Raw genomic sequence first — 27,866 nt, forward strand, 5'->3', positions numbered from 1 at the left:
ATTTCATCATCAAGAGTTCTCTGAACAGAGGGCAGACAGCAGAAGCAAGAAGAACTACTATCCTGCAGCCTGTGGAATGAAAACCACCTTCACAGAAAGATAGACAAGATGAAAAGGCAGAAGGCTATGTACCAGATGAAGGAAGAAGATAAAACCCCAGAAAAACAACTAAACGAAGTGGAGATAGGCAACCTTCCAGAAAAAGAATTCAGAATAATGATAGTGAAAATGATCCAGGACCTTGGAAAAACGACGGAGGCAAAGATCGAGAAGACGCAAGAAATCTTTAACGAACACGTAGAAAAATTAAAGAACAAACAGAGATGAACAATACAATAACTGAAATGAAAACTACACTAGAAGGAATCAATAGCAGAATAACTGAGGCAGAAGAACTGATAAGTGACCTGGAAGACAGAATGGTGGAATTCACTGCTGCAGAAAAGAATAAAGAAAAAAGAAAGAAAAGAAATGAAGACAGCCTAAGAGACCTCTAGAACAACATTAAACGCAACAACATTCAAATGATAGGGGTCCCAGAAGGACAAGAGAGAGAGAAAGGACCAGAGAAAATATTTGAAGAGATAGACTATAGAAGTAGGACATCTGGGGCTTCCCTGGTGGCACAGTGGTTGAGAGTCTGCCTGCCAATGCAGGGGACACGGGTTCATGCCCCAGTCCGGGAAGATCCCACATGCTGCGGAGCGGCTAGGCCCGTGAGCTTGACTTCCCCAAGTCTTTTTAGCATGAGCTATCCATTCTCCTTGCTTGGCACCCTCAATAAACGCTGTACTTTCATTCACCACAACCCCGTGTCAGCAGTTTGGCTTTGCTGCATGGCGGGCAAGTGGACCCAAGTTTGGTTTGGTAACAGTACTAATCTGTGATGAGAAAGTTGCAAGAATATATAAAGCTAGCAAGTCTGAAATCTTAACTGTGAAAAAATTAATGGAGAGGCATAAGAAATCAAGAATGAATCTTGCTTTTCTATTTAAGCACCCAGGTCATCCTCATCCTACCCCTTATTAATGCATGTTTAATTGAATGGTCATTTGTATGAATTCAGGGAATTTTTGTTGGGTGCTAATCTTTTAAGTGAAAGAGAAGACCAACTCCTAACTAACTAAGCTCAACTAGAACATTGTTTATATAAAAATAATCTTCTTTAGGACTTCCCAGTCAGGATGCTATATTCATCAATTACTGTGAGAAAACTAATCTAAAAACAACACTCCCCCCATTTCAAATTCCTACACACTAACGACACCAAAATTCATATCCATTTCTCAGACTATTATGCTGTGAGTTTCAGATTCTTAAAGTCCCACATAATCACAATTTAAAAAGAAAACCTCTCACATTTAGCATCAAAATGCCAATAAATTCAAAGGTAAGGACCTTAGTTTCATGATAAAACAGTCATTTAAGTAGGAATTAGAATACAATGTACAAATGTAAAATAGATAGCTAGTGGGAAGCAGCCGCATAGCACACAGAGATCAGCTCAGGTGCTTTGTGACCACCTAGAGGGGTGGGATAGGGAGGGTGGGAGGGAGACGCAAGAGGGAAGGGATATGGGGATACATGTACACATAGAGCTGACTCACTTTGTTATACAGCAAAAACTAACACAACAATGTAAAGCAATTATACTTCGATAAAGACGTTAAAAAAATTAAAAAATAAAATGTTGCATAAAAAAAGAATAAAGTGTAATATAAGACATTATGGAAATAAGTGGGACATATTACTATTCATGATTTCAGACAAAAATGGATAATCTTTTTAGATACAAGACATTTATGGTTTATACATGCTAATAATATTAAAATATATTTATATTTATATATATCCCTGAAGTTTCTTCTCTAGCATCAAGATACTTCTAGTACCTGATACAGTATCTTAGAAACCCCTGGCTGTAAAAAAAAAAAAAAAAAAAGCTTCATCTTTGTGACATTTCTGCCAAGATATCAAAGACAAATCATTAATTCAATAAATTCTTGGATGCTCATTAGTGTTCTGGATATTATAAGGCACATAAAGATTAATTATGATCACTGCCTTCCAGGAGTTCACCACCGAATGAGGGAGATAAGATACATCTACACATAGCTAAATCACAAGGTAAAATGAGAAGGTAAATAATTACAAAGTATTATGCAAAGTTAAAGGACAATAGATCACTAGAAATTTACAACCTAGTAAAAGACATACGTCTTTACAGCTCTAAATCAAGGTAAAATGTGAATATAACATTGTAAATTTAAAAGTATTACAAGATGTAAGAGACGTCCAAGTCCCATCGGGCTGCAAGGAGAGGGTGCCCTCATGGGGCAGACAGCATTTCATTGAGCACAGCTGCATGGAGAGTTTTACTACAAAAAACAAAACAAAAAAACACTTGCACATGCTACTAAAACCATCTGAACATAGGTACAGCAAAGGATCTATAAGCTCTGACCAATCAGAATGGACTGCCAGACAATCAGAATGGATTATGGGTGCTACCAATGTGAACAAGCTGAAGATCAGCCTGAGAAAGGGCCCTGGGCACAGGCAGTGAGGAAGAAGGACTTGGGAGAAGACAAGGCACAGGTGACAACAGCAGCAAAAGCCACACCCTGATTGTCACCGTAATGAGTTTAGATTTTATCCAGGAGACAAAGGAGAAACACTCCACCTCTCCCCAGTAACCTCTCTCTCTCTCTCTCACACACACACACACACAAACACACACCACACTCTGGGGCACTAACTAACTTTTTACACTCCATTAGGATCCTCAGAATATTTTCTAACACCCCCATTCTAGTTTAATGGTCCACGCCCATGCTTTCCTTTGTCATAGAACCTGTCACACAGAACTAGAGCTTTTGCATTATGTGCTTTATAATCTACCACACCGAATGCTAATTTCCTCTTTACTTCTATTATACTGTAAGTTTCTTGGGGGCAGGAACTATATTTTATTTATTTATATATTCACAGTAACCATCAAAATATCTAACTGTAAAACGTACTCGATAAATGCTTGAATGAATGAAGGAATGAATGAATCACAAGTTAAATGCTACATTCTTATTTCTGCCATTGGGTTACTCTAGAGAGATTGTATCTCATTTCAAAGCTTTCTCTTTTTTTTAGTCAGTTTACCTTAACTAGAAGCTAACAGAACAGGGTATAAAAATGCTTACCTACCTTAAAAGGCATTATTTTCTTAAATGATCAATATAAATTATTTCTCCCATATTGTCAGACTTATGTTGTGTCATCGATTTTGTGACTGTTTCTGTACAATTCTTATTCTCTTCTACTTGATTCCATTACTTCCTTCATCTCCTAACCATAATTAGTGTGACTATAATTCTCCTGTAAGAACCTCCAGCAGTGTTTCTTAATCTTTTTTTCAGATTCAGAGAGCTATGGAGTCTTTATCCCAAAAAATGTCCATCCACTCCAAATTCAATATGTTATGATTCTATTTTATGAAGCCCCAAAGTAACATCAATTAGGTCAGAGAGTAGTTTCCCGTGAGAGGGGCTGGCGACGGCAGGGAGGAGGAGGAAGGCTCCGGCAACGCTGGGATGACACTCTACTTACTGATCTCAGTACTGTTCATGCTGCCGTGCTCCCCCTTGTGAAAATTCATTGAGCTGTATCGTTATCACTCGTGCACTTCTCTGTATGTCTGCTTTTTAATATTCATTATGGTGGAAAACATTGGTAATTACTGTCAGAGTTGACAACTTTCCGGACCCTGGTTAAAAACTGACTAGAGCAACAACTGTCCTCTTACAGTATCTGTTAAAGATGCAGAAAAAGGACTAACTTGGGGCGAGGGAGGAGAGCAATGGTGGATGGGGGCAGGGCGGGGAGTGCATAACCCTCCCATCATCACTTTTATTTACCTAGTACACGCAAATAACAATCGTGCAATATTCTTTGCTGCGGACAGTTTACACTTTTCTGATCTAATACAGTGTCAATAAAATCATGGCTAGAAAAACAAAACAAACCTCCAATGCCTATCAATGATGAGCAAGAAAAAAATCTGCTCCGTAAAATCTTCCTAGCAAATCCTACCCTGCTTCTCTTCTATTTTTTTCACCCTCATCTCTGTATCCTGTGGTTATTCTGATCATGGGGCCAGGCTTCTCCATCCTGGTTCTGACCAACGGTGGGTTTTACCTACTTGGGAGAAGACAGGAGGCAGATGTTGTGAGCCCACCAATGGACTTTTTCATCACAGACCACTACCAGAATATAAACATGAGACTTGAGTCAGTATCAGGCTGGAGCTGTAGAATTGGGGGTATTAGTCCACACATCTGATACGCAAACTTACTACCCCACATTTCCAAAAACAGACCTCTGGGGTTAGGAAAACAGTCAGTTAAGAGTAGAGGAGTACAGAGCTTGCCTGGTGGCTCAGTGGTTGGGAGTCCGCCTGCCAATGCAGGGGACACAGGTTCGTGCCCCGGTATGGGAAGATCCCACATGCTGCAGAGCGGCAGGGCCTATGAGCCATGGCCGCTGAGCCTGCATGTCCGGAGCCTGTGCTCCGCAACGGGAGAGGCCACGGCAGTGAGAGGCCCGCGTACAGTAAAAAAAAAAAAAAAAAAGAGTACAGGAGTACAGTACAAAGATTGAGTCCTCATAAAATGTCTTCCTCTTTAATCTCAAGTCCACAACCACAGCTAGGATCCAAATATCATTGGCGGTGCCCATTCTATGTCTCCTTGACTGGGTCTTCACCCTGCCTCAGTTTGATGTACAGACTGAACACACACCTGAATCAGAACCTATCAGCTCTCAGAGCAGAGGTAATCTAGTTACTGAAAATACACGGGTCATCAAAGTCACTCAAAACCTTACGGTGAGGGCCTCCCTGGTGGCGCAGTGGTTGAGAGTCCGCCTGCCGATGCAGGGGATACGGGTTCGTGCCCCGGTCTGGGAGGATCCCATATGCCGCGGAGCAGCTGGGCCCGTGAGCCATGGCCGCTGGGCCTGTGCGTCCGGAGCCTGTGCTCCGCAACGGGAGAGGCCACAACAGTGAGAGGCCCGCGTACTGCAAAAAAAAACAAAACAAACAAACAAAAAAAACAAAAAAAAAACCTTACGGTGAGAAAGAACAGAGTAACTGTAATCAAATACTTATTAACAAATATTTTTTGAGTATCTAATATTCTCAGGCAATTTTCTAGGCACAAGGGACTTTACATTCACTGAGCTTACATTCACTTGAGCAAGAAAAATTAGTCATATTTTCTGAACTCCAAATGGCAGAACTCAATGCAACTCTTTGCTACTTAGGAAAAAATAACTTTTTTTTTTTTTTTTTTTGGCTGCACTGGGTCTTTGTTGCTACGCACAGGCTTTCTCTAGTTGCAGCAAGCAGGGGCTACTCTTCATTTCAGTGCGTGGGCTTCTCATTGCGGTGCTTCTCTTGTTGCAGAGCATGGGCTCTAGGGTGCTTGGGCTTCAGGAGTTGCAGCATGCAACCTCAGTAGTTGTGGTTCATGGGCTCTAGAGCACAGGCTCAGGAGTTGTGGAGCACAGGCTCAGTAGTTGTGGCGCACGGGTTTAGTTGCTCCATGGCATGTGGGATCTTCCTGGACCAGGGATGGAACCCATGTCCCCTACACTGGCAGGTGGATTCTTAACCACTGCACCACAAAAGAAGCCCCAATAACAGATATTTTTATTTTTTTCTTTTTGTTTCTCCCAACTCACTAGCATATACTCAAATCACCATGCATTGTTTTCACAATAAACAAAAACATTAAGGGCTTCTTTATTTTAAAAAAAACACCTGGTAACTGGAGAGAGTTGACTTTCAAAGTAGAAACAAAGACAAACATTTGTGAAAGATGTAGAAGACTGAATGTATTCGGTACAGGATCAGACGTAAGGTCACCACTGAGTTTTGCTTCGGCGCTATCCCTCGGCAAACCCTGCTCCTCTGTTACTGTCTACAGCAGCCTTCCTTCTTTCCATTCCTAATGCGTAAAGATCTCACTTTCTCTTCAACTGGAGATGATTCTCTACATATTCATGTTTTATTGCACAATTATAAGGTATTACATTGTAGATTAGCACACTGAATAAATAAAAAAATAAGAACAAGCAGAGCAGTGGTCCACAACCCTAACTTGGCTTTTCAAAACTCATGAATATTTTTTCCATTTCCTTTGTAAAGCCTTTCTGTTAAAAATACAGTTAAGAGGAACCATGCTTAGTCACCTATGTCCAATCAGTTTAACTGGGTAGGGTTTGGACTTAATGAGATTTATTCCAAGACTTTTAATTCCCACATGAAGTAGTTAGCTTCACTCATCTCCCTATTAGGGACTCTATCTCCACCCCAGCCAGCCACGTCCCTAAGCATCAGACTATGCATCACGGCAAACATGTTATTACAACTTGAAAATCAACAACGAATACACTTTCTTCTTAAACATCTTCATATATGGACAAATGGATGCTAGATAAATCATATAAATCTTCTTGGAAGATTTCCGTAAGATCACTTATAAATGTGTTAAGAAATGATTATTTCGAAATTTGGGCAAAAATAATGGCACCCATTCCCAAATCTGGCGATGTACACTACTTTCAAATGCAAGTAAACGTGTTGGATGTTATATTTCTTATTAGTGGCCAGCCCAATCCAATAAAATTAATCAGTACAGAAATCTATTTTTTCATAGGCATTCTAGATGGTTCTTATGATCACGGAAGAGTTGGGAAGTACTGTGTTAATACCCTTGCACAGCTCTGGTTCATATAATTATGTTCATGAGCTACACCCACCACCAAGAGAAAAAGCACTCAGTACCAGACTGCTGGCCACTAAGCAGACTATAGGCATGAAACAAACAGCCCCCAATTCATATCTTGCCCACATGGCCATTACGCTCCTCTCTGAAGCAACTGGCCCAGACACTTCTATACACATACTTTAGTATTCTTTCACACACTGTCCATGTCAAGTCTTTGAGAATACAGTCAGAGGAATCCATAAAGTTTAAAAATAAAGACGCACAAAATGTTAAGAATTTAAATTGTCTTCCTAGCTGTCACTGTGGCTATATTCTTTGATAATGCATCCAGACATGCCCAATCTCATGCCTTCCTCCTATGGGCAACTAGTTGCTTTCAAAAAAAACAGCTCCAATATTAAAAATGTGAAGTAAAAATTTTGATACCATAAAGATGTATGTTAACGTCATTTCAAAATACATGTATTTAAATTCACAGCTACAGTATGCTGCATCAAATATTTTTATTTTTTGCAGCAAGGAGGTGATTTCTCAAACTATAAACATCTCAGTACATTTAATAACACATATGGTAGAAGTAGAACTAAATTTCATAGCTAGTCTACTTATATCTAGACTATAAATTCTTGTGTTTGCCAAGAGGATGAACTATACACATGCTGGCAATGAGCTAGATTTAAACTGTGCTTTCATCAAACGTATTCTCACATCTAAAAATAGCTCACTATGCAAAGATCAGGAAAACCAGAGAGCACAGATAACAAATCATTAAGAAATAAATTATTTATCTCTAAAAATATATGTGTGCATAACTCAGAAGTTAAATTATACTGAGTTTTACTCAATGCTAATATAAAAATCTTGAACCTTCTACAGTAGTATATATCTTTTATATGAGATCAGTTTGTATTCCTTTAAACTGTCTGAATAAAAACTTAAATTACCATTATTTTAGTCAATGTTCAAAATCCTCACAAATATCAATATTTGATAATGCTACTTAATGAGACTTTGAAATAGTAGAATGTTTTTTTTTAAAAATAAGAATAAGATTGGCCTATTTCTACTAGCAGATACCATTCAAAGCAAAGAAATAATACAACATGGTTAAGCAGCTCTCTCCCTGAAGTGGTTTTCTGTAAAAAGAATTTGAAGGAAAATGAACAGTCACCATTTACTAAGAAGAGAAAAAAACAAGCTCAAGAGCAGAACTGATAAAGCAGACACTGGCTGAAAGAAAGCATACCTTTCCCTCTCTCCTTCCGTGACGTCATATAAGCGGTTGGCACCTCCATCAGCACAGGCTCTTAAAAGAGCTTCAAAAAGAAAAAAACAAAGAATATTTCAATATAGGAAGCTTAGAGCAGTATCTTTCAAAGGATGAACGTTAAAAGGCACTCAGACACACACACGCACACACACACACTCATGCTCCCCCCCTTGGATCATTTCACATTCAGCCAGTGACGCTGCTGGTACTGAAAACGATCCTACACATCACACACACAAGCGAGACAGAATCACCTAAGACAAAGCGTATTTCCTTTTTCCATCTTTCCCAATTCCCCTTATTAAGTAAAGGAGAAGACTGTATATGATGTCTTCAGTAACTCTTAAAGCTTGTTTTTCCTTCTTTATAACAGAAGGTAGGCCTCGGGCTCAAAAACAGGTAACAGGACATAGCTTATAACTTCGTTTGCTTGTTTGTTTGTTTGTTTGTTTGTTTATCTACTTATCTATTTATCTATTTATTTATTTATGGCTTCGTTGGATCTTCATTGCTGCCCGCAGGTTTTCTCTAGTTGCACCGCGCGGGCTTCTTATTGTGGTGGCTTCTCTTGTTGTGGAGCATGGGCTCTAGGTGCGCGGGCTTCAGTAGTTGCAGCACGCGGACTCAGTAGTTGTGGCTTGTGTGCTCTAGAGTGCAGGGTCAGTAATTGCGGCACACTGGCTTAGTTGCTCTGTGGCATGTGGGATCTTCCCGGACCAGCGATCGAACCCGTGTCCCCTGCATTGGCAGGCAGATTCTTAACCACTGCGCCACCAGGCAAGTCCCTTGCTCCCTTATTTTATTAATTTTTACAGAAAATTTCTATTTATGGCAGGTATTAAGGGTTTCCATATTTTACTGTGATATGAAAGATTTCTTTTAAAAATAAATCATAAGCATAACATCATAAGTTTATTTTAAAGTATGAAGTAACTAATAATCTAGATATATGTGACTGTAAAAATTGAGAAGTTGGTACAAAATTGACTGAAACTTGGGAAACACTAAGATAATCAGGTAAGGCAAAAGAGCCCCAGCTGCCTCTCTAACTGGGCCTTTTTATCTCTTGGCTTACCATGCTTTTCCCCTAGTATCACCCTAGGATTTGATGCTGCTGGTCAATCATTCTTTGAAATTTTCTTAGTCCATGGTCTATTATTTTTGTCGTTACTTCTCTAATTTCTAATTTTCCTAGAAATGGTCAGTATCTTAGCATCAATTCATCCCTTTATTTAAAAAAAATATATCCTTTACCTAATAGTTTCAAATCAAACTTTTTTTTTTTTTTTTAAATCCTGGGCGATATAAGAGTGAATGCTGAGATGCCTGAGATTCTAATTCCTCACCCTGAACAGACCAAAGCCTTGCCTCCGTCCCCATATAGCTGTTAAAACCAATCATTAGGTCATAAAAATCAGCAAAGACCTTGGACACCAGCAGTTTCAGAAGAAATAAACTAAAGTCGGCCCTTCCTATCCAAAGGTTTCAAATTTGGTCCCCTGCTGAATCTGTGGAAGGAGGCTGAATTCCTGTATTGCACCATTTTATATTAGTGACTTGCGCATCTGAGGATTTTGGTATCTCGGGCTCCTGGAACCAATCTCCCACGGATACCGAGAGACAACTATATTTTTTTGAGCTACTTCTTCATTTTATTGCACTTACGAAATCACCTTCCCTTTTTGCAAATGTAGCTACATATTTAAAAGAGTGTTTATAAAATCTACCTCCAAATTTCTAGGTGGAATATTGGAAAAGATAGCTAATTGACCGTACTGGCATGAGAAAAGGTCCCAAAGAATTTTCCACTAATCAATGATATACGGGAAATAGTTTTCTGTGTCTTATATTATATCAGAAATAAAACAGAGGCCACGTGGGAAAAAAAAAAGAAATTCCTTTTTTGCTTCAGCTTCTTCAACTGTAAATGGTAACAGTATCACCTTTGACAGAGTTATTAAGCAATTAATGACTTAATAATTATAATAGTGCTCATCACAATACTGGAACATAGTAAGCATTCAACAGACTAAAGCATTCATTAGTCCTCTTCCTCCATTCCTGTTAGAATGAAAATAAAGTCTAAAAAGCATTGTTTTTCTAGAAAAGAAAAGCCTAAGGTCCTTAAAAAGTGCAAAACAAAAATAAGAGTTTTTATAAGATATCTAAGAGGGTCATCTCATTTTACCAATTACCGACAACACATATTTCCCTTTAAGGAAAGGGACCCAAATTCAAATTATACCACAAACATAACCTGCAGAAGATCACAAAATATCCTGCATATTTCCTAAATACCGAAAACTAAAAGTTCAAAAACATCAAAAGCTAAATGGAGAGATAATCTCACATACACAAGATGCTGTAGAACAAATGAATAGGGAGATGGGAAAGACTGATAAATAGAAACAGATGATAAACTGTCAGTAATTACCCTCAGAGTATACAAAACATTTCTCTGTAAACAAAATTAACAAGTCTAGTGTATCGTTTTATGTAAGATCTTTTTATGTAAAATTGATTCACTGAAGTAAAATGAAAATCTAGAAGTAGTGGCCAAGGATTATCAAATAGAATGACTTGTCATGGTTTCGCACTACATTATTTTACAAATATCAGTTGAATTCAACATTTATACCTATCACGTGGCAGGCCCTAAGCAGAATAGAAAGATGAATAACAGAAAGAACCAGTTCTCCAGACTCACACTATTGTGGAAAAAGGAGAAAGAGAAGCACGTATATACATTGCACTGTAGACACTGATGAAGGCTATGAGAGAAGCAATGAAACACGATGGGAGGACTGGGACAGGAGCCATTAATTTCAGTGGACAAATCTGTAAAACTGTGTATTATTAACTCTAGTTCAGCTAAAATCAGTGTTACTTTGATAATCCAAAATTGTTTTCTCCTGTCTGTTATTTCTCACAGCCAGACTTAAATTGGTATTTTTAGAGCAGTTTAATAAAAGAGAAATACCTAAGTCTTAGGAAGTAAATGTGTCCACATCTATTCCTGTTTTAAATGGCTAAAAGAGTTAAAATAACCGTGATGCAATCTGTGGACCACTCTTTCATTACCTAGAAGCTGGGATTGGGGTGCAATCCATCTGAAAGAAAAAACAAGCTCCAGTCTGTCCCTAAAACTATTTTGTTTTGTTGTCAATAAAGCTTAACAAAAAAGATATACTCTGCCACTTTTAAATCTTATTAATGAAATATTTTCCACGTACTTAAATAAAATTGCATTTGGAAAACAAAATTTCAAGCATGTATTACATATGTTGGCATGAATTCATTGGTAGCAATTTGAAAGCTGAGTAAACAAATCACTATTAATGAAAGTGACTGACTAAAAAAATCAGTAGTAGAGGACACTCTCAAATAAGATATTTTTGATAAATCACAAATCAGCCTCAAAAATATGTTCACTCCATCATCATTTAAATTGTCCCATGCTTTAATGAAAAGAAGTTACTGCATGAGTTATCTTTAATGTAAAAATGTCACTGGCTCATACAGCAAAATTTTTGCAGATTTATCAAATACTACAGTTTCAATGGTTGAATAGTTATTTACTATGCATCAGGCTGATAAACAGCTGAAGACTAAAATACATTAGAATCTCTACATCAACTTTATATATTGGTACTACCAATAAGCATACTAAATACATCTTAAACTAATATTTTTTTTAACCTGGCATAAGTTACTGTTACTGACAAATAATGAAGAGCTCCACTCACAATCAGAGGTTAACTGGTTAGTTCATTAATTTCTGTTGAATAAAGTTGGACAGAAATGATTTGACTTTCTGAAAAGTAGACTATTATATTGGTTCCAAGTATTAAGATGTAAGAAAAAATAAAGTAAAATCAAAGAAACATTTTTCAGTGTCAGTCAACTGAAAGAACACTAGACATAAAGGATTTTGATTCCAATCTGCATCAGCCACTTATTAGTACTATGACTGAGCGAATCCCAAGTGTGCTGATTCCAATGCAAAAGAGAGTATTATATATATTTTACCAAACTCACAAAATTTTTCAGGAACTGGAGAGAGACAACAAAGATAAAACCAGAAGGAAGTAGCATGGGAAAACATATGCTCTTACATGCTGTTGATAAAATTATAATTTTGAGAGACAGTTTGGCAGATTTATAAAAATTTCAATGTGTAGGTCCTTTGATCCAGAAATGCTATGTAGCCTATAAAACTTGCCCAAATTCACAAGGGCGTATGTACAAGGACAGTCACTGTGATATTATGTGTAATCCTGAAAAAGCTGTTAGCAAACTTAAATGGTCATCACTTGAATATTGGTAAAATAAATATATCAAGGCCCTGTATGGAGCCATTGAAAAAAAAAGTAGCTCTTATATGTATTTATATGTTACCTCTTATAAGATATGTTATTTAAAACTTTAACTTTTGGTCAAATCTTCCTTGCAACAGCAACTCAGAGAATATATAGAAGTATGCCTAATTCAATAAAACTAAGAATTGTACCAAGGTTACTATGTCAAGAATGCTTATCCAAGTAGTCAGTGATCAGCATTAATAAGATGCACCCACACTGGAGAAAGGACACTAGACCTACACCCTGAGGAAGCTCATAACAACAGCAAGGCATAACAGCTCAAGAGACCCAAGAATCAATGTCTTTCTGGTCAGAAGCAAACCAAACAAGGAGTGACCAGAATGTTTGAAAGTCACTCCTGGGAAGTAACTAGACATTCACTATTTTTGTAAACAATCAATATTTATTACCTGTCTTGAATTCCTCCTTAAAGCTAAGTAAACTCAGTGTTGGGTAAAGCCTATCATGTCTTCTTAGTTTGCTAATCCAAGTCCAAGACCACTTCTGTGTTGCACACAATGAACTCTTTAACCTTAATTATTTATAAGGAATAGGCATGGGATCATGGAAGACACTTTTTCACTCTTACATTAAACACTGTGCTGCTAAAAATATTTTTACAAGAAATATGAATTATATTGTAATTACAATTTTAAAACCAATAATAATAACTAAAAAGGAAAATACACATAAGGGGACAAGAATAATTTCAGATCCAATCCCATTATTAGGAGAAGAAATCAAATATTTTGACAGACTTGGTCAGGATTGAGTTGAAGGTGCCTACATTAATCTGGAGGAAAGCAAAGATCCAGAATCTCACGTAGAAGATGTCTTACAGAATTCCTGGACAGCTAAACACCTCCAGTTAGCCAGACCCTGTTTACTCCTAACATAGGTCCTTCTTCCCTAGTACTCCAAAGATACAATTAGTCTTTGTGTACCTGAAATCAATCTAGTCTATTGCTATTACTGGTTTAAGCCAGGATTCTCTCCCTGCCTTAGAAACAACCGTAAACCACATAATTCCCAACTTCTATTCTTCTACCCATACGAGCTAGCGTGGCTGGAAAAAAAAAGCGGGGGGGTACCTTCTGGGCTAGACTCAGAAATAGTCTACCAACAAGTACACATTCTTTGTTAAGAAGTGATAATCACTTATTAAACATGTGAGGACAGACCCAACTACTCAGATATCAGAAAGTTCATTATCAGGCATTACAGAGGTTAAGTGGTTTGTCTTTTATTTTTATTGCAGTAAGAACAGGTAACGTGAGATCTACCCTGTTAAAATTTAAGTGAATAATACAGTATCATTAACTACAGGCACAACACTGTACAGCAGATCTCTAGAACTTAATCACCTTACGTAACTGAAACTTGACTTCTGTTGAACAGTAACTCCCTAACTGCCCCTGCCCCGAGCCCATGGCCACCACTGTTCTATCCTCTGCTTCTCTGAGTTTAACTGTTGTAAATTTCACATATAAGGGGAATCATGAAATAATCTGTTTTTCTGGGACTGGCTTCTTTCATGTTGTATAGTGTCCTTCAGTTTCTGCCATGTTGTTGCATATTGCTAGATTTCCTTCCTTTTTAAGGCTGAATAATATTCCATTATCTGTATATTCCATGTTTCCATTCATCCATCAATGGACATTGAGGTTATTTCCAGGTCTTGGCTATCTTGAACAGTGTTGCAGTGAACATGGAAGTGCAGCTATATCTTTAAGCATCTAACTTCAATTCTTTTGAATAAACAGCCAGAAGTGGGATTGCTGAGTCATATGGTAGTTCTATTTTAACTTTTTATACTCTTTCTCATAGCGGCTGCACTGTTTTGCATTCCTACCAACAGCGAAGTAAGGTTTGAGTTTCTCCACCTCCTCACGAATACCTGCTGTCTTTTTTTTTTTTTTTTGATAATAGCCAAACTAAGAGGTTTGAAGAGGTATCTCATTATGGTTTTGATTTGCATTTCCCTAATGATTAGTAACGTTGAGCATCTTTTCATATACCTGTTGGCCATTTGCAGGTCTTCTTTGAAGAAATGTCTATTCAGTTCCTTATCCAATTTTTAATTGGGTTGTTTGATTTTTTTTCTGGATACTGAGTTGTTGGAGATACTTACATTTTTGGAAATTAATCCCCTATTATATATAAGGCTTGCAAATATTTTCTCCCATTCTGTAGATTGCCTTTTCACTCTTGCTCATTTCCTCTGCTGTCCAGAAGTTTTTTAGTTTGATATGGCCCTATTTGTCTAATTTTGCTTTGTTTGTTTTTTGACGTCAGGTCTATGCAATCATTGCCAAGACCAGTGTCCAGAAGCTTTTCCCCTATGTTTCCTTCTAGGAGTTTTACACTTTCAGGTCTTACATTTAAGTCTTTAATCCATTTTGCAGTGAAGATAAATGTTTTTAACCAATTTTTATCACTAGGGACAATGCTAATATAAAGCCATACTTCATATTTTATACTTATGGCAGCCAAGAAGGTCTAAATCAATTAATTCTTCCAGAAATATCTCTTGCTTAAAAACATTGACCTGTAAGTATTCTCTGCCATGTTAAAACTTCAACCATATCATGAAGCCTAATAAGAAATATATTTTATATAAGGACTCATGGAAGGTTTCCTTTAATGAACTATTATCCTTAAACACATTTAGGTGTTCACTTTTAGTATTTCTTAAATACTTCATAAAAAACAGAATGTCTGTTTAGGATATTTCTGTGATTTACAAGAGAAGTTACAGGATCTTCCTTGGAGACCTTCACGAGTGGGGAGTGTTAAATATATTGGTCAATGATAAAAACAAGGGAAAAATACATCTAAGATCCTATCAACTATATATACAGTAATAAAGGTATTGATTTTTACATTTACACAATTTTAAGCACAAGAAATGGTTACAGTGGTACTCCTGCAGAAGGGGACAGGGTTAGGAGAAAGACCTATTTTTTCCATAACTGATTTTCTTCAAGGGAACGCTGCTTTTGCACTCGCAGCCCACAAGTGGCGTTAAATCTACCCCCAAATTCAGATTTGGCACACGGCTCAGTTCATGCTGTTACGTCTCCTGCCTGGGGGCACTGATTCAGAGACAGAGATGTGATCCAATCAAAGGTAATGAAACCTAGGGAGACTTCCCAGGTTCCCTTTTCTGCTATCCTGCCACCTGAGAGACTGTGTAAGCTTGGATCTATGATGGGCTATCATAACAGCCCAGAGCATGGAGCCAATACAGGAGGGTAAAACTAGGAGACAAGAGTACTGTTTGAGTCCCCACAGTCCTAGCAATAGCCTTTTTAATTATTGGGTTGGCCAAAAAGTTTGGTCAGGGTTTTCCATAAGATGTTATGAAAAACCCGAACGAACTTTTGGGCCAACCCTATACATGAGCTAACAAGTTCCCTTCTTTGGCTCAGGCCAGTTTGAGTTGGGTTCTCTGTCATTTGAATCTGAAGGAGCCTTAACTAATCCAAATATTAATTTCTACTTCAAAGACACAGAATCTTCCTCTTAGTTGGAGAATACTACCTTATTATGCCTCAAGTCTATACTGCATCAAGGCCTTAAAAGGAGGTATATATTTTTGTAGGTAGTTGGCTTATTATTTGTACACACTCTCATCTGCAAAGCCTTGATTACGATCCAAATTAGTCAGTCCGTGGTCATGGTTAACAGACGGATTAGCATGCTTTCCCTATGCGGATTTTATTTCTTGGGGAAAAGCTTTCATTCAAAGCCTTTCATGGAAATATGAGCTCTCTGAAAGAGAGGGCGACAATGTACTTTGCTCACAGGAGCACCAAGATGCATAATTAACTGCTGTTTAGATAACTCTTTCAGAGTTTTAGACGAAAGGTTTAATTTACAGTATACTTATGTGCAATGATTAAGAGAGCTCACATTATTTGTAATATCCCACAAACAGTGAGTGGAATACTCTTTCAATTTTAGTTAAGTCAGTAACACAGACTTATCCTTATTTCAAATAAAAAGCAAATGGTATTTATATTGAGCATCTACATGCACAGTGCCGTGCTAGCCCTAATGGGCTAGTTCACGCCATGTAACAAAAAATTTTTATTACCTTTAGGTATATGCTGCTGTGTAAATTCTATTACCCTTTCTCTCTACCACCTTCTACCTCCCCCTCTCCTAGTTATGTGCTGTGGAGATAAAGTGTGACATTTAGTCATCTTTGATGCTCTTTATAAAGTCTACAATCAGGGACCGCCTTAACACTTAGTGACACCAAATACCTCATTACTAAGAAATCTTAAAAACAACCAAACATCAAACTGCCTGTCTATCCTAAAGTGGCATGGGGAAATTTTTCTTAAAGATGAGTAAAGCTCATCATGTGTAAAAACTGCCAAGAGGGAGGCAGTGCAGAAAAACAGGATCTTGTAAATTAAGCTAGCATATGCAAGTTTGTCCTAATGTGAGTTGTTAGGAATAATTAAGGCTGAGTGCATTCTCAATCATTAAATTTCTACTAAAGACTGGCCATTCTTTAGGGACAAGATGGCAAATATGCCTACTCAATCCACAGGGAATAAGGAAACATATAATAGACCTTTGTTGGTGTTGGTTATAATACAGGGTTGCTCAACCTTGCTACTATTCACAATCTGGGCCTTTGTTGTAAGGGGTCATCCAGTACATTGTAGGGTGTTCAGCAGTGTCCTTGGCCTTACCCACTAGATGCCAGTCATACCCGAGTTGTGACAACCAAAAATATCCACAGACAATGGCAAATATTCCCTACTCAGCAAAAATCACTCCTAATGCCCAAACCGGAGGACCACTTACACCTCAGCAGGCTGTCCCACCATATCCAGCTGTAAGGCAGACTGCTCATCGCTATTCTCAAAAATTCCAATTTAAAAGCAAGACTATCACCCAGAAACTACATTCTACGTAGCTACCAATGTCAGGTGAATTAACAAAGCAACTTATGTCCTAGCTAAATTGCCTTCCATAGACCACTACCTAACACCATACACAAAAATAAACTCCAAATGGATTAAAGACCTAAATGTAAGACCAGACACTATAAAACATAGAGGAAAACATAGGAAAAACACTCTTTGACATAAACCACAGCAAGATCTTTTTTGACCCACCTCCTAGAGTAATGAAAATTAAAACAAAAATAAACAAATGGGACCTAATTAAACTTCAAAGCTCTTGCAAAGCAAAGGAAATCAAAACAAGACAAAAAGACAACCCTCAGAATGGGAGAAAATATTTGCAAACAAATCAACAGACAAAGGATTAATCTTCAAAATATACAAACAGCCCATGTAGCTGAATATAAAAAAAACAACAACCCAATCAAAAAATGGGCGGAAGACCTAAATAGACATTTCACCAAAGAGGACATACAGATGGCCAAGAGGTGCATGAAAAGATGCTCAACGCCACTAATCATTAGGGAAATGCAAATCAAAACTACAATGAGGTAGCACCTCACACCAGTCAGAATGGCCATCATCAAAAAATCTACAAACAATAAATGCTGGAGAGGGTGTGGAGAAAAGGGAACCCTCCTGCACTGTTGGTGGGAATGTAAATTGATACAGCCACTATGGAGAACAGTATGGAGGTTCCTTGAAAAACTAAAAACAGAAGTACCATATGACCCAGCAATCCCACTACTGGGCAAATACCCTGAGAAAACCGTAATTCAAAAAAAAGACATGTACCACAATGCTCACTGCAGCACTATTTACAATAGCCAGGACACGGAAGCAACCTAAGTGTCCATCGACAGATGAATGGATAAAGAAGATGTGTCTTCTTATATACATATATACAATGGAATATTACTCAGCCTTAAAAGAAACAAAATTGAGTTATTTGTAGTGAGGTGGATGGACCTAGAGTCTGTTGTACAGAGTGAAGTAAGTCAGAAAGAGAAAAACAAATACCGTACGCTAACACATGTATATGGAATCTAAAAAAAATGGTACTGACAAACCTTGTGGCAGGGCAGGAATAAAGATGCAGACATAGAGAATGGACTTGAGGACACGGAGGTCAGGGGGAAGGGGACGCTGGGTAGAGAACGGACTTGAGGACACGGAGGTCAGGGGGAAGGGGACGCTGGGGCAAAGTGAGAGGAGCATTGACATATATACACTACCAAGTGTAAAATAGCTAGCTAGTGGGAAGCAGCTGCATAGCACAGGGACATCAGCTCGGTGCTTTGCGACGACCTAGAGGGGTGGGATGCGGAGGGTGGGAGGGAGGCTCAAGAGGGAGGGGATATGGGGATATATGTATGCATATGGCTGATTCACTCTGTTGTACAACAGAACCTAACACAGCATTGTGAAGCAATTATACTCCAATAAATGTGTATAAATAAATAAATAAATTGCCTTCCAATCTATCCCAGATGCAAACCTACCATCTTATCCTCCCTCTTAGACTTTTTGAATTCTCAATAAGATTTCTCCTACCATCCGTACATGTATTAATATCTATGATATTCCACGTAATCTTCCAGCATGATCCCACACCCTCTCTATTTGTGCCTCCTACTCATTTGAGACCCTATAACTAAATTATTGCCACTAGTGACAACAGTCAAAGTCAGGTCTTTCTGACTGTGTGCTGATACCTCACATCATCTCCCAGGACAGATGAGAAACCACCATTAAAGATACCACCATAGACAGGGAACATGAAAAATGACAACTTCTATTATTAGCTCAATTCATTTCATAATGTACAAACACTGGTAAAGCGGCAGTGACAAAATGAGATGTGGCAGATGTCTATGAATGAGCAAAAATAATTAAATGCCCAGAACTACCAAGAAGAGTTGGAATAGAAGAAAAGAGCAATGACGGTGGCTGGCTCGCTTGGCACAAGTAAGAGCCTTTAAACAAAACTCACTTTGTTGATGCAAATGTGTTACGTAATGGAGGAAGGCAGAAGCCATGGAACCAATTTACCTCCTCTGCCTGCTCATTCAGCACCAGAATTCCTTCACCTCTCCTTTTTTTTTTTTTTAGGGATCAGTGGTATCAGATCTCAGAACTTATAGGCAAGACATATTTCAATTGAGAGATTTATTTTTCCATCTATCAATAGTGAAAATGTGTTAAAATCAGATATTTGTTACACAAGTGATACATTTATCTTATTTTGCAGAGATAGAAGAAAAAAATACTTAATCGGATCATATCTGTACCTTTCCAAGTACCTTTGACAAAATATTTTAATGCAATTTACTGAGAGTTTCTAGCAAACAAACCTATTCTTTTAAACAATAATCCTTAAATCTAAATAGTAATGATAGGATAATTTCAGCAATTGGGCCTTAATACAGAAAAACTAGAAACAGAAAAAATTACATATTTTTACTACCAACTAATGTAAGAATTTCACATATTATAATTTTATAATTCACTACACTCCTTTTCTAACTTAGCAGAGTCAAGCTAATTCTTCTTCCTGGTTAGGAAAAAAAAAAGTTTTGGGGGAGGACTGTTTGACAGCTATTAGTAAGAATAAGGGGAGAGGAATTAGAGATAATATTTCTAGAAATAGATGAAAAGAAGAATAATCATTGGATTCCTGTTAAAAGCAAGAGATAATTACCCAACAATTCATACTAGGGTTTCTTTAGGCCAAAAGTTATAACCAGGTGGAACAAAGCACACTTAAAGAGCTTCAAGGGGATGAATAAATGCCTTACCACATTTCTTAGTTTGTAAGTTTTATCTGGGGACATTCTTAGAGGTGAGTTAACCTTACTCTTTAAAACATGACTTATCAGGGCACGAAAAAGCTCTTTTTGTAAATACTTAAAAGAAAGCCAGTTGCTTTGTAGTTTAATCAGATAAGGGAATAGCTTTAAGAAATAAAACTGAGAGGCAGTCAAGAACCGTATTAAGCAGGCCATGGTACAGAACCGACCTCAAGTATAAAATGAAGCCATGATGGGTTTTAAGTTTCAGTGTTCTATTCTGACCTCTGTGTTAAATAACTTTCTTCCTTTTACATTGAGAACAGATTAGAGGGAGACAAGAGTGTAAGTAATGACATTACTTAGGAGACCTGCAGTGACCAGGGGAGAAGGTGGCTTAGACTAGAGTTGCAGCACATAAGGCAGAGAAACTTGGATGTACTTCAACATATACTGGGAATTGAAAGTGACTGGATCGGCTGAGAGACTTGGATGTGGAGGATGGTGCAAAGGGCATCAGAGATGACCCTCAGTTTCCTGTCTTGAGCAACTGACAAACACTGGTACTGTTTATAACTGTTTACTATTCCCTCTACTGTAGTTTTGTCCAATGCTTGGCCACATTCCATAAAATATTTCTTGCTATTCTTGGCCCTCTATCATCCTTCACATTTTAGTGTCCCATTTATATTATAACCCTATGGGCCTGCCATTCTCCTTACAATGAGACATGTAAAGTTTCAGTAGCTCTTCTCCCACTTTTCTCCACATTGGATTTGCCTCAAGGGGTCTCTGTATAGTGGAAATATTTTATACTAATGGTAGTGAAAAATTAAAGGCATTATCAAAAAAGTTTAATAAAAATTTAAAACACGAAATAGTTTATAGGATAGATGTGATGTTAATAAGTGTTGTTCAGAGCAGTTCTATTGCTTGGGCTTGAGTTTGGGTTTCCTTGTTTGTTTGTTTGTTTGTTTTGGTTATTCCTAAATCAAAGGAAACATGAAACCAAAATATTAGAAAGGACCTGGGGTAACTGAATATGTGAAATAATTTCTGGCAAAGAAACCCTGATTTGAAGGCTCAGATGTGATTGCTATGGCAAATACCAAAAGAAAAACCTGAAACAGGTCATTTTTTTTCCTGTTTTTTTCCCCCCAGAAACTTGTAAGAAAATTACAAGAAATGTTATTTTTAGGAAATTTTTAAAAGGAAAACAGAGGCTATAGAGGTGACAAATAAGCACAAGAAAAAGTGTTAAACATCATTAGTTATCAGAGAAACTCAAAATCACAAGATAACACTACATCCTTATTAAAATGGCTGAAATAAAATATGGTGATTTTATATCAAATACTGGCAAGGAAGCAGACAAATGGGATCATTTACACATTGCTACTGGTGCTTTACTATCACATAATTAACCTTACAACAACTCAAAGGCTTGTATTTTATTTCCTATTTACAGACAAGGAAATCAGCTCAAAGTCACATAGTTATTTGCCCCAAGCTACATAAATTTTCTTGTGGGCTTCAGAGTGTGAACCTTAATTTAGAAAATAAGATTTTTCACTTGTGTGTTATGGAGTTAGAACTAGAATTATTGTAACAGTGAAGCCAGAATTAGAACCTGGATTCACTTGGTAATAGAGTCCACATTATTTTTTTTACACCAGAAATCCTCCACTGTGCATATGAGTTGACCCAATAAGGCAAAGTGACGTATAAACGATGAAACAACATAAGCTTAAAGTGTAAGAACCTCAAATATCAACTTCCTCAAGAACAATAACGCACATGCTTTTCCAACACAGTAAAATACACGGTAAAAGCCATAGAGATGTTCACGCCTACTGACCCATTCACAGAACTAGCTTCATGTCTTACTGAAAGAAAACGAAGAACAGGGTTGAAGAGATCCTAAGAGATCTTTTAAATATCAAAGTCATTTGTATTGATCTTAGCATACTGGAGGAAACACAGTTTGCCTTCTGTATCCATCAGGGTCCCATCAGGAGATACCATGCAGTAATTCAAACAGAGAAAGTAATAAGTGAAAGTAATCTGAATGTGAGAAAATTAGTAACAGGGGTTGGAGTCACAGCGGGTGGAGGTGGTGAGGTAAAGAATAGAGCAAGACCAGATCTAGGAAGCAGACAACACTGGAAAGGTCTCAATGGTGGGAAATCCTCCCTCTGAAGTGTGGAGGAGGGGAGGACACCATTCACAGGGAGGTGCTGGCCTTGGGATTCACTATGAAGCCACCTGCAAGGGTCTGGGAAGATGCTGGAATCAGGAAGAGAAGCCCCTTCATCCAGAAATGTCTCTCCCACGCCCTCTGCTGACAGAGCTTAACATCATACTCACTACAAAGGAGAAATGCTTAAAAGGCTCAGCTTCATTATCACAGAGCAGATGGTGAAGCATGGACTTGGAGCTGAGAGGCAATAAATTAATAACTTAACTTAAAAAACATCAATTGTTCTTTCTCCCTATGACAGTGAATGTTTATTTATTCAATTGGACATTTCCCAGCTGCTTCCGTATCCTGAAAAGTCTGAAGCAGTCATTTTCTCCTTCCCCTTAAGTATTACTCACAATCTCCTAGTTATCCCCAAGCCTCAAGCCACAAACAGGAATTCCGTAAGTGATTGTTGACCTGAACGGAAATAGACCACAGGTGACACATCTTTGAAAGGCTTAGGCTATAGATTTTAAAAATACTTTTTTATCTTAACTCACAAGGGTACAAAAGGTCCAGTGGGGCACAGAGTTTATTAGGTATTTCCCTGTAGGGATCTGGATTAAAATTCTAGCCTGAAATGTAGAACAAAGTTATAAAATGCTTTTTTGTACTTGTATACATCAAAAGGATATTTCTCCACCTGTGCATCCTCTTTTCAGCAAATGATTGAAATAATTCATATGAAGTGTGTACCAATAAAGAAAAATATCCCTGGCATATTTAATCCTAAATTTTTACTTTCAAAAAAGTTGAATATAGACCCAGAGATCCCTTGAATGCATAAAAAAGAAATTGAGAACAATTTAAAATACATCAAAGAACAAAGAATAAGATAACACCTCTGTGACCTCCATCTAGAATTGCCAATTGTTATAATTCAGTACTCTGTATTACCAAAAAAAACACAAAAAAACTATAGAAGTTTATATTCCCTAGATTTCTCTCTGAAGACCCAACCTGTTCCCAGGCCCCTTACCAGTGGTACACACAATTCTGGACATAGGATTTATCTTTAGAGTTTTTTTGTTTTTTTAACTTATATAGCATGCATATGCATCATTGAGAAATATATAACATTGTGTAATTGTGTGATGTTATTTTTAATTTTGAAACAATAGGCATTCCGAAACTTGCTTTTCTCACTCAACATTATATTTCTGACCACTTTCCATTTGGAAATACAAATCTAGTTCACTGGATTCATTTAATTCCTGTACAGAGTTAATGAATATGTCAAAAATATGTGTCTGATCTCCTATGATTAGACAGGTAGGCGGTTTGCATGGTTTTAATTTTTTAAAACGTCACAAGTATCATGTAGATGCCTCCTTGGGCACATATGAAACATTTCTCAGCTGTATATACCTAAATGGATAAGCGCTGGGTCACAGAATAGGGACATTAGTAATTCACTACATTGTAACGAATTGCTAGCCACACTGTATCAATTTATACAACTGATACAACATATCAATGTACTGTTTAAGCAGCAAACTGAAGCTGCACACAGGACTTGATTACAAATTTGATTACAATACTGTGGTAGGAGCAGCTTAGCCTACCAGTAGAAGTGAAAGGTGCTGTCAAGTGCTCTGGATCACGGAATAACAGTTGCAAAGTACACCACAGATGGAGACTGGCCACTGTCTTATTTTCCTCTTCTACTGTCTCCTGCAATAAATCCCTGGCAACTTATCTCTTCAAAGCCCACCCCCAGCTGTCCTACCATAGGACTGGAATGCAGGATCCTTCCAGACTCTGGGTCCTCTTTTTAGTCAATGTGCCTTAGTTCTCTTCACAGGAGGCACTGATGTTATTAGTGCCCCGACATTAATCTACAATAACCCTCCAGTGTATTTTATTCACTCATTCATTCATTCATTTATTCATTCCTAAGCACAGACTGAATGAGCACCAAAGGTAGTCAGAAATACAGCAAAAACCACACATGGTTCCAACTCTCAAGGACACCACAGTCTAGAACTACACTATACAATATGGCAGCAACTGGCCACTTGTGGAACTGAGCATCTGAAATGCAGCTAGTCTCAACTGAGATGTTCTGTCAGTATAAGAAACACTGGGCTTCTCTGGTGGCGCAGTGGTTGGGAGTCCGCCTGCCGATGCAGGGGGCGCAGGTTCGTGCCCCGGTCCGGGAAGATCCCACATGCCGCGGAGCGGCTGGGCCCGTGAGCCATGGCCGCTGAGCCTGCGCATCCGGAGCCTGTGCTCCGCAACAGGAGAGGCCACAACAGTGAGAGGCCTGCATACCGCAAGAAAAAAAAAAAAAAAGGAACACTGAATTTTGAAGACTTAGTACAAAAAGAATATAAAAGTTATCATTAATAATTTTTACATTGGTTATATGTTGAAATGATAATACTCTGAATACACTGGGTTAAGTAAGACAGTATTATAATGAACTTTTCCTGTTTCTTTTTACTTCTTTAATGTGCCTACAAGAAGATTTAAATTTACATTTGTGGCTCCCATTAATTTATATTTTCTAGCATTGGGCAATAAGGCATGAGAGGTAAATACAGTAATACAGTGAAATGATTCCTAAGTTGGGGTAAATGCAAAGCTCTATGGGAGCAGGCAGAGAGCACAAAGCCAATTCCGCTTGGGGCACAAAAGAGAGCAAACCACAGGAAATGAGAGCACGAATAAAAAAAAAAAACAGTAATGTTTTATTACTACTTACAAAGTATGAGTTCTCTATGTGGAAAAAGGGGAAGGGAATGAAATCATTTCAGACAGAAACCCAGAGGCGAGAGAGCAGAAAAAACCACCTAGATGAGCTGAAACTAGACTAGGTTACTCACATTACCCCCTTGTAACTCTAGACAAAATCAGCCTTTTTGATTTAAAATAAAGACAATAATCAACTTTTTGTATTATTTCTTCCCAAAGGAAGCAATTTTAGACAACTGAAACAAAACTTCTAACATAGAGAAAAAATTTTTTAACCAATTATTTACCCCATGATGCCTACTACCTATTTTTATACTATCAGAAGAATCACCAAATCTCAAGGATAAGCAGTTGTGTAAATAACATCCACGATAAGGGAATATGGCACCCAGAATAAAATCTACCTTACCTGCTGCATATATGAACCTGTTATCCCCAAAGGAAGGAGCTGAAGAGTATTTTACAACCTTGGGGGTTTTGTTTTGTTTTGCACAATTGCTTTTGCACAGGTCTTGACTCAAATCTACATGAGAACAATAAGATTTTCATATTACAGCAATTTTTAAATTTTTTAAAAAATTATTTATTTTATGTTTGGCTGCGTTGGGTCTTTGTTGCTGCACAGGCTTTCTCTAGTTGCAGCGAGCGAGGTCTACTCTTCATTGGGGTGCAAGGGTGTCACTGCAGTGGCTTCTCTTGTTGCAGAGCATGTGCTCTAGGCCCGTGGGCTTCAGTAGTTGCGGCTCGCGGGCTCTAGAGAGCAGACTCAGTAGTTGTGGTGCATGGGCTTAGCTGCTCTGTGGCATATGGGATCTTCCCGGACCAGGGCTCAAACCCGCATCCCCTGCATTGGCAGGCAGATTCTTAACCACTGTGCCACCAGGGAAGCCCTACAGCAATTTTTAAAATATATACAGTAGTATAGCTTTTCTTTATTCTGGAGCCTATAGGCGACTTTTATTTTTTTTTAATTATGCAATGAAAGGGATGCAAAATTAGAATTTTGATCAACTACCTGGTGAACGATACAGTAAGTTATACCAAGACAAAAATTCTTTTTATTAATTCTACTCTATCTCAAACATGAAGGATCACTGAAAAACACTTTTATTCATGAGTGAAAATAAGAACAAGAAAAAAAGTCAATGGAAATATAAGAAGAGCAAAAAGAAAAACAGTGAGATTCGCTGTTGGATGATAGTTTTTAACAGGACCTAAAAAAGAATTAATGTCAACAGCTGGAAACAGCATTTGGCTCATGTTAAAGAAATGCTGCTGCTGCAGTTTGCAAACAGGATGAATGGAGAGCAGCTTGCAAGCGTGAAGGATAAAAATAAGTATTTCATTATGAAAAATGTGTTTCATTGTTGTATTGGTAAATTTGAAACAATTATAAGCAGTGCATTCGAAAATAACTGTTGGTACTTGATGACAGAAACTAAAATAACTATCTCCTTTCCCCACCAAAGTACAGAACCATGAACTTTTTTCTCCCCTAAGTCTTTGATCCTTGGAACGTGAAAAGCAACATTAAGTAGCATTCAATAATAAAAGGAAACCAGTGCTTCCGGATGGGACGACAGGCAAATAAAAGTTACTCCCATTCTTTTTAAAAGATGTATTCAAGCTTGTTTTAATAATTCATAAGATATACAACTTCATAAATGCACAAAGAAGTACAATATAGCCGGGAGAAATGAACTGAGATGGAAATATTGATCCCTATAATATTTTTAGTAAATGCAATACCATGATGTGCCCTCAAAACAAACAATCCTCACAGCACAGGGATGCCCCGCTTGTTCACAGCTAATCCATCGGGGAAACCCAACCACAGACAGTGAAATCCAGTCCTCAAGGAAAACAACTAACAATCAGAAGCAAAATCACCGAGCAACGAAAGGACGGATGGAAAGAGTCAAGCGGCCAAATCCTAAATATTACTCCGAAGAAGGCTTTTGTCAGCTAGAGCAGCTTTACTGGAAGATTTAAAGGAAAAACTATGACCTTGTTTTAAGACAGCAGAGTGGAGACGTCTCTGTCCTTTCCCCTCCCCAAATAACAGCAGAATAAAAGAAATGGAAACTCCATCTGAGATAAGACTAGACAAAATCTATCACCCAATCCCAATAAGTGCAAAAGCTGCCAAAGGCAATGAAACTCAAGTAGGGGTATAGGAAGGTGCTGAGAGGAGGTCTTTGGCCAAAGATTCAGACACAAAATCAGTGAAGGAAACACGCTGTTGCTGAGACAAAGTAGAGAAGGTAGACAAGACTGAACTGTGAACAGTCTCCTAGCTTCTACTGTACTGGCAGCAACACATAAAGGTTAAACACTCTCAACTATACAACCCTGTATCATGAAGCACTTTCCTGTGGACAAGGAAAAATTCCTGCTACTCCTGCTCTCCCAGCCCCCACATAAATCAGTTTCAAATCAGGGGTTGGGAACTGGGGAGAGGGCTAGGTTCATTCAAAGATTAATAAAAAGGAACTAGCACAGGACCTAGAATAGACCAAGAAGTTACAGGAGACAGAGGGAAAGAGAGGAAGGAAGGAAGGAAGAAGAGAGGGATAGGAAGTAACTGGAAAGACAGATGAGGAAAAGTCACCAGAAAAATGTTGCCACCAAGCAAATGAAAATCATAACGAGAAACACCACTATAACTCAAAGAACTTAAGGAAAAAGTTAAAACATTCAAAGAAGGGATACAGAGCTCTAGAAGATATGACAAAATCACAGAACAAGATAAAGTACGAGACTGAAGAGAACATCAAAAATTAAATCTAAGTAAGAA

The 27,866-nt window shown here is 37.9% G+C and overlaps 1 protein-coding gene across 2 annotated transcripts in view; it reads right to left on the reverse strand.

Annotated features, from left to right (window-relative positions):
- Positions 1-27,866, reverse strand: part of TPK1 (thiamin pyrophosphokinase 1) — a 336,199-nt gene that overhangs the window by 203,350 nt on the left and 104,983 nt on the right. For both annotated transcript variants that reach the window (XM_082631771.1, XM_082631772.1), the window contains exon 4: positions 8,032-8,101. In XM_082631771.1, coding sequence (XP_082487897.1) covers positions 8,032-8,101 — 70 coding nt within the window. The remainder of the gene's footprint in view (positions 1-8,031; positions 8,102-27,866) is intronic.

The sequence above is a fragment of the Mesoplodon mirus genome (genome assembly GCF_964341445.2).
Source record: "Mesoplodon mirus genome assembly, chromosome: 9".
Taxonomy (NCBI): Eukaryota; Metazoa; Chordata; class Mammalia; order Artiodactyla; family Ziphiidae; genus Mesoplodon; species Mesoplodon mirus.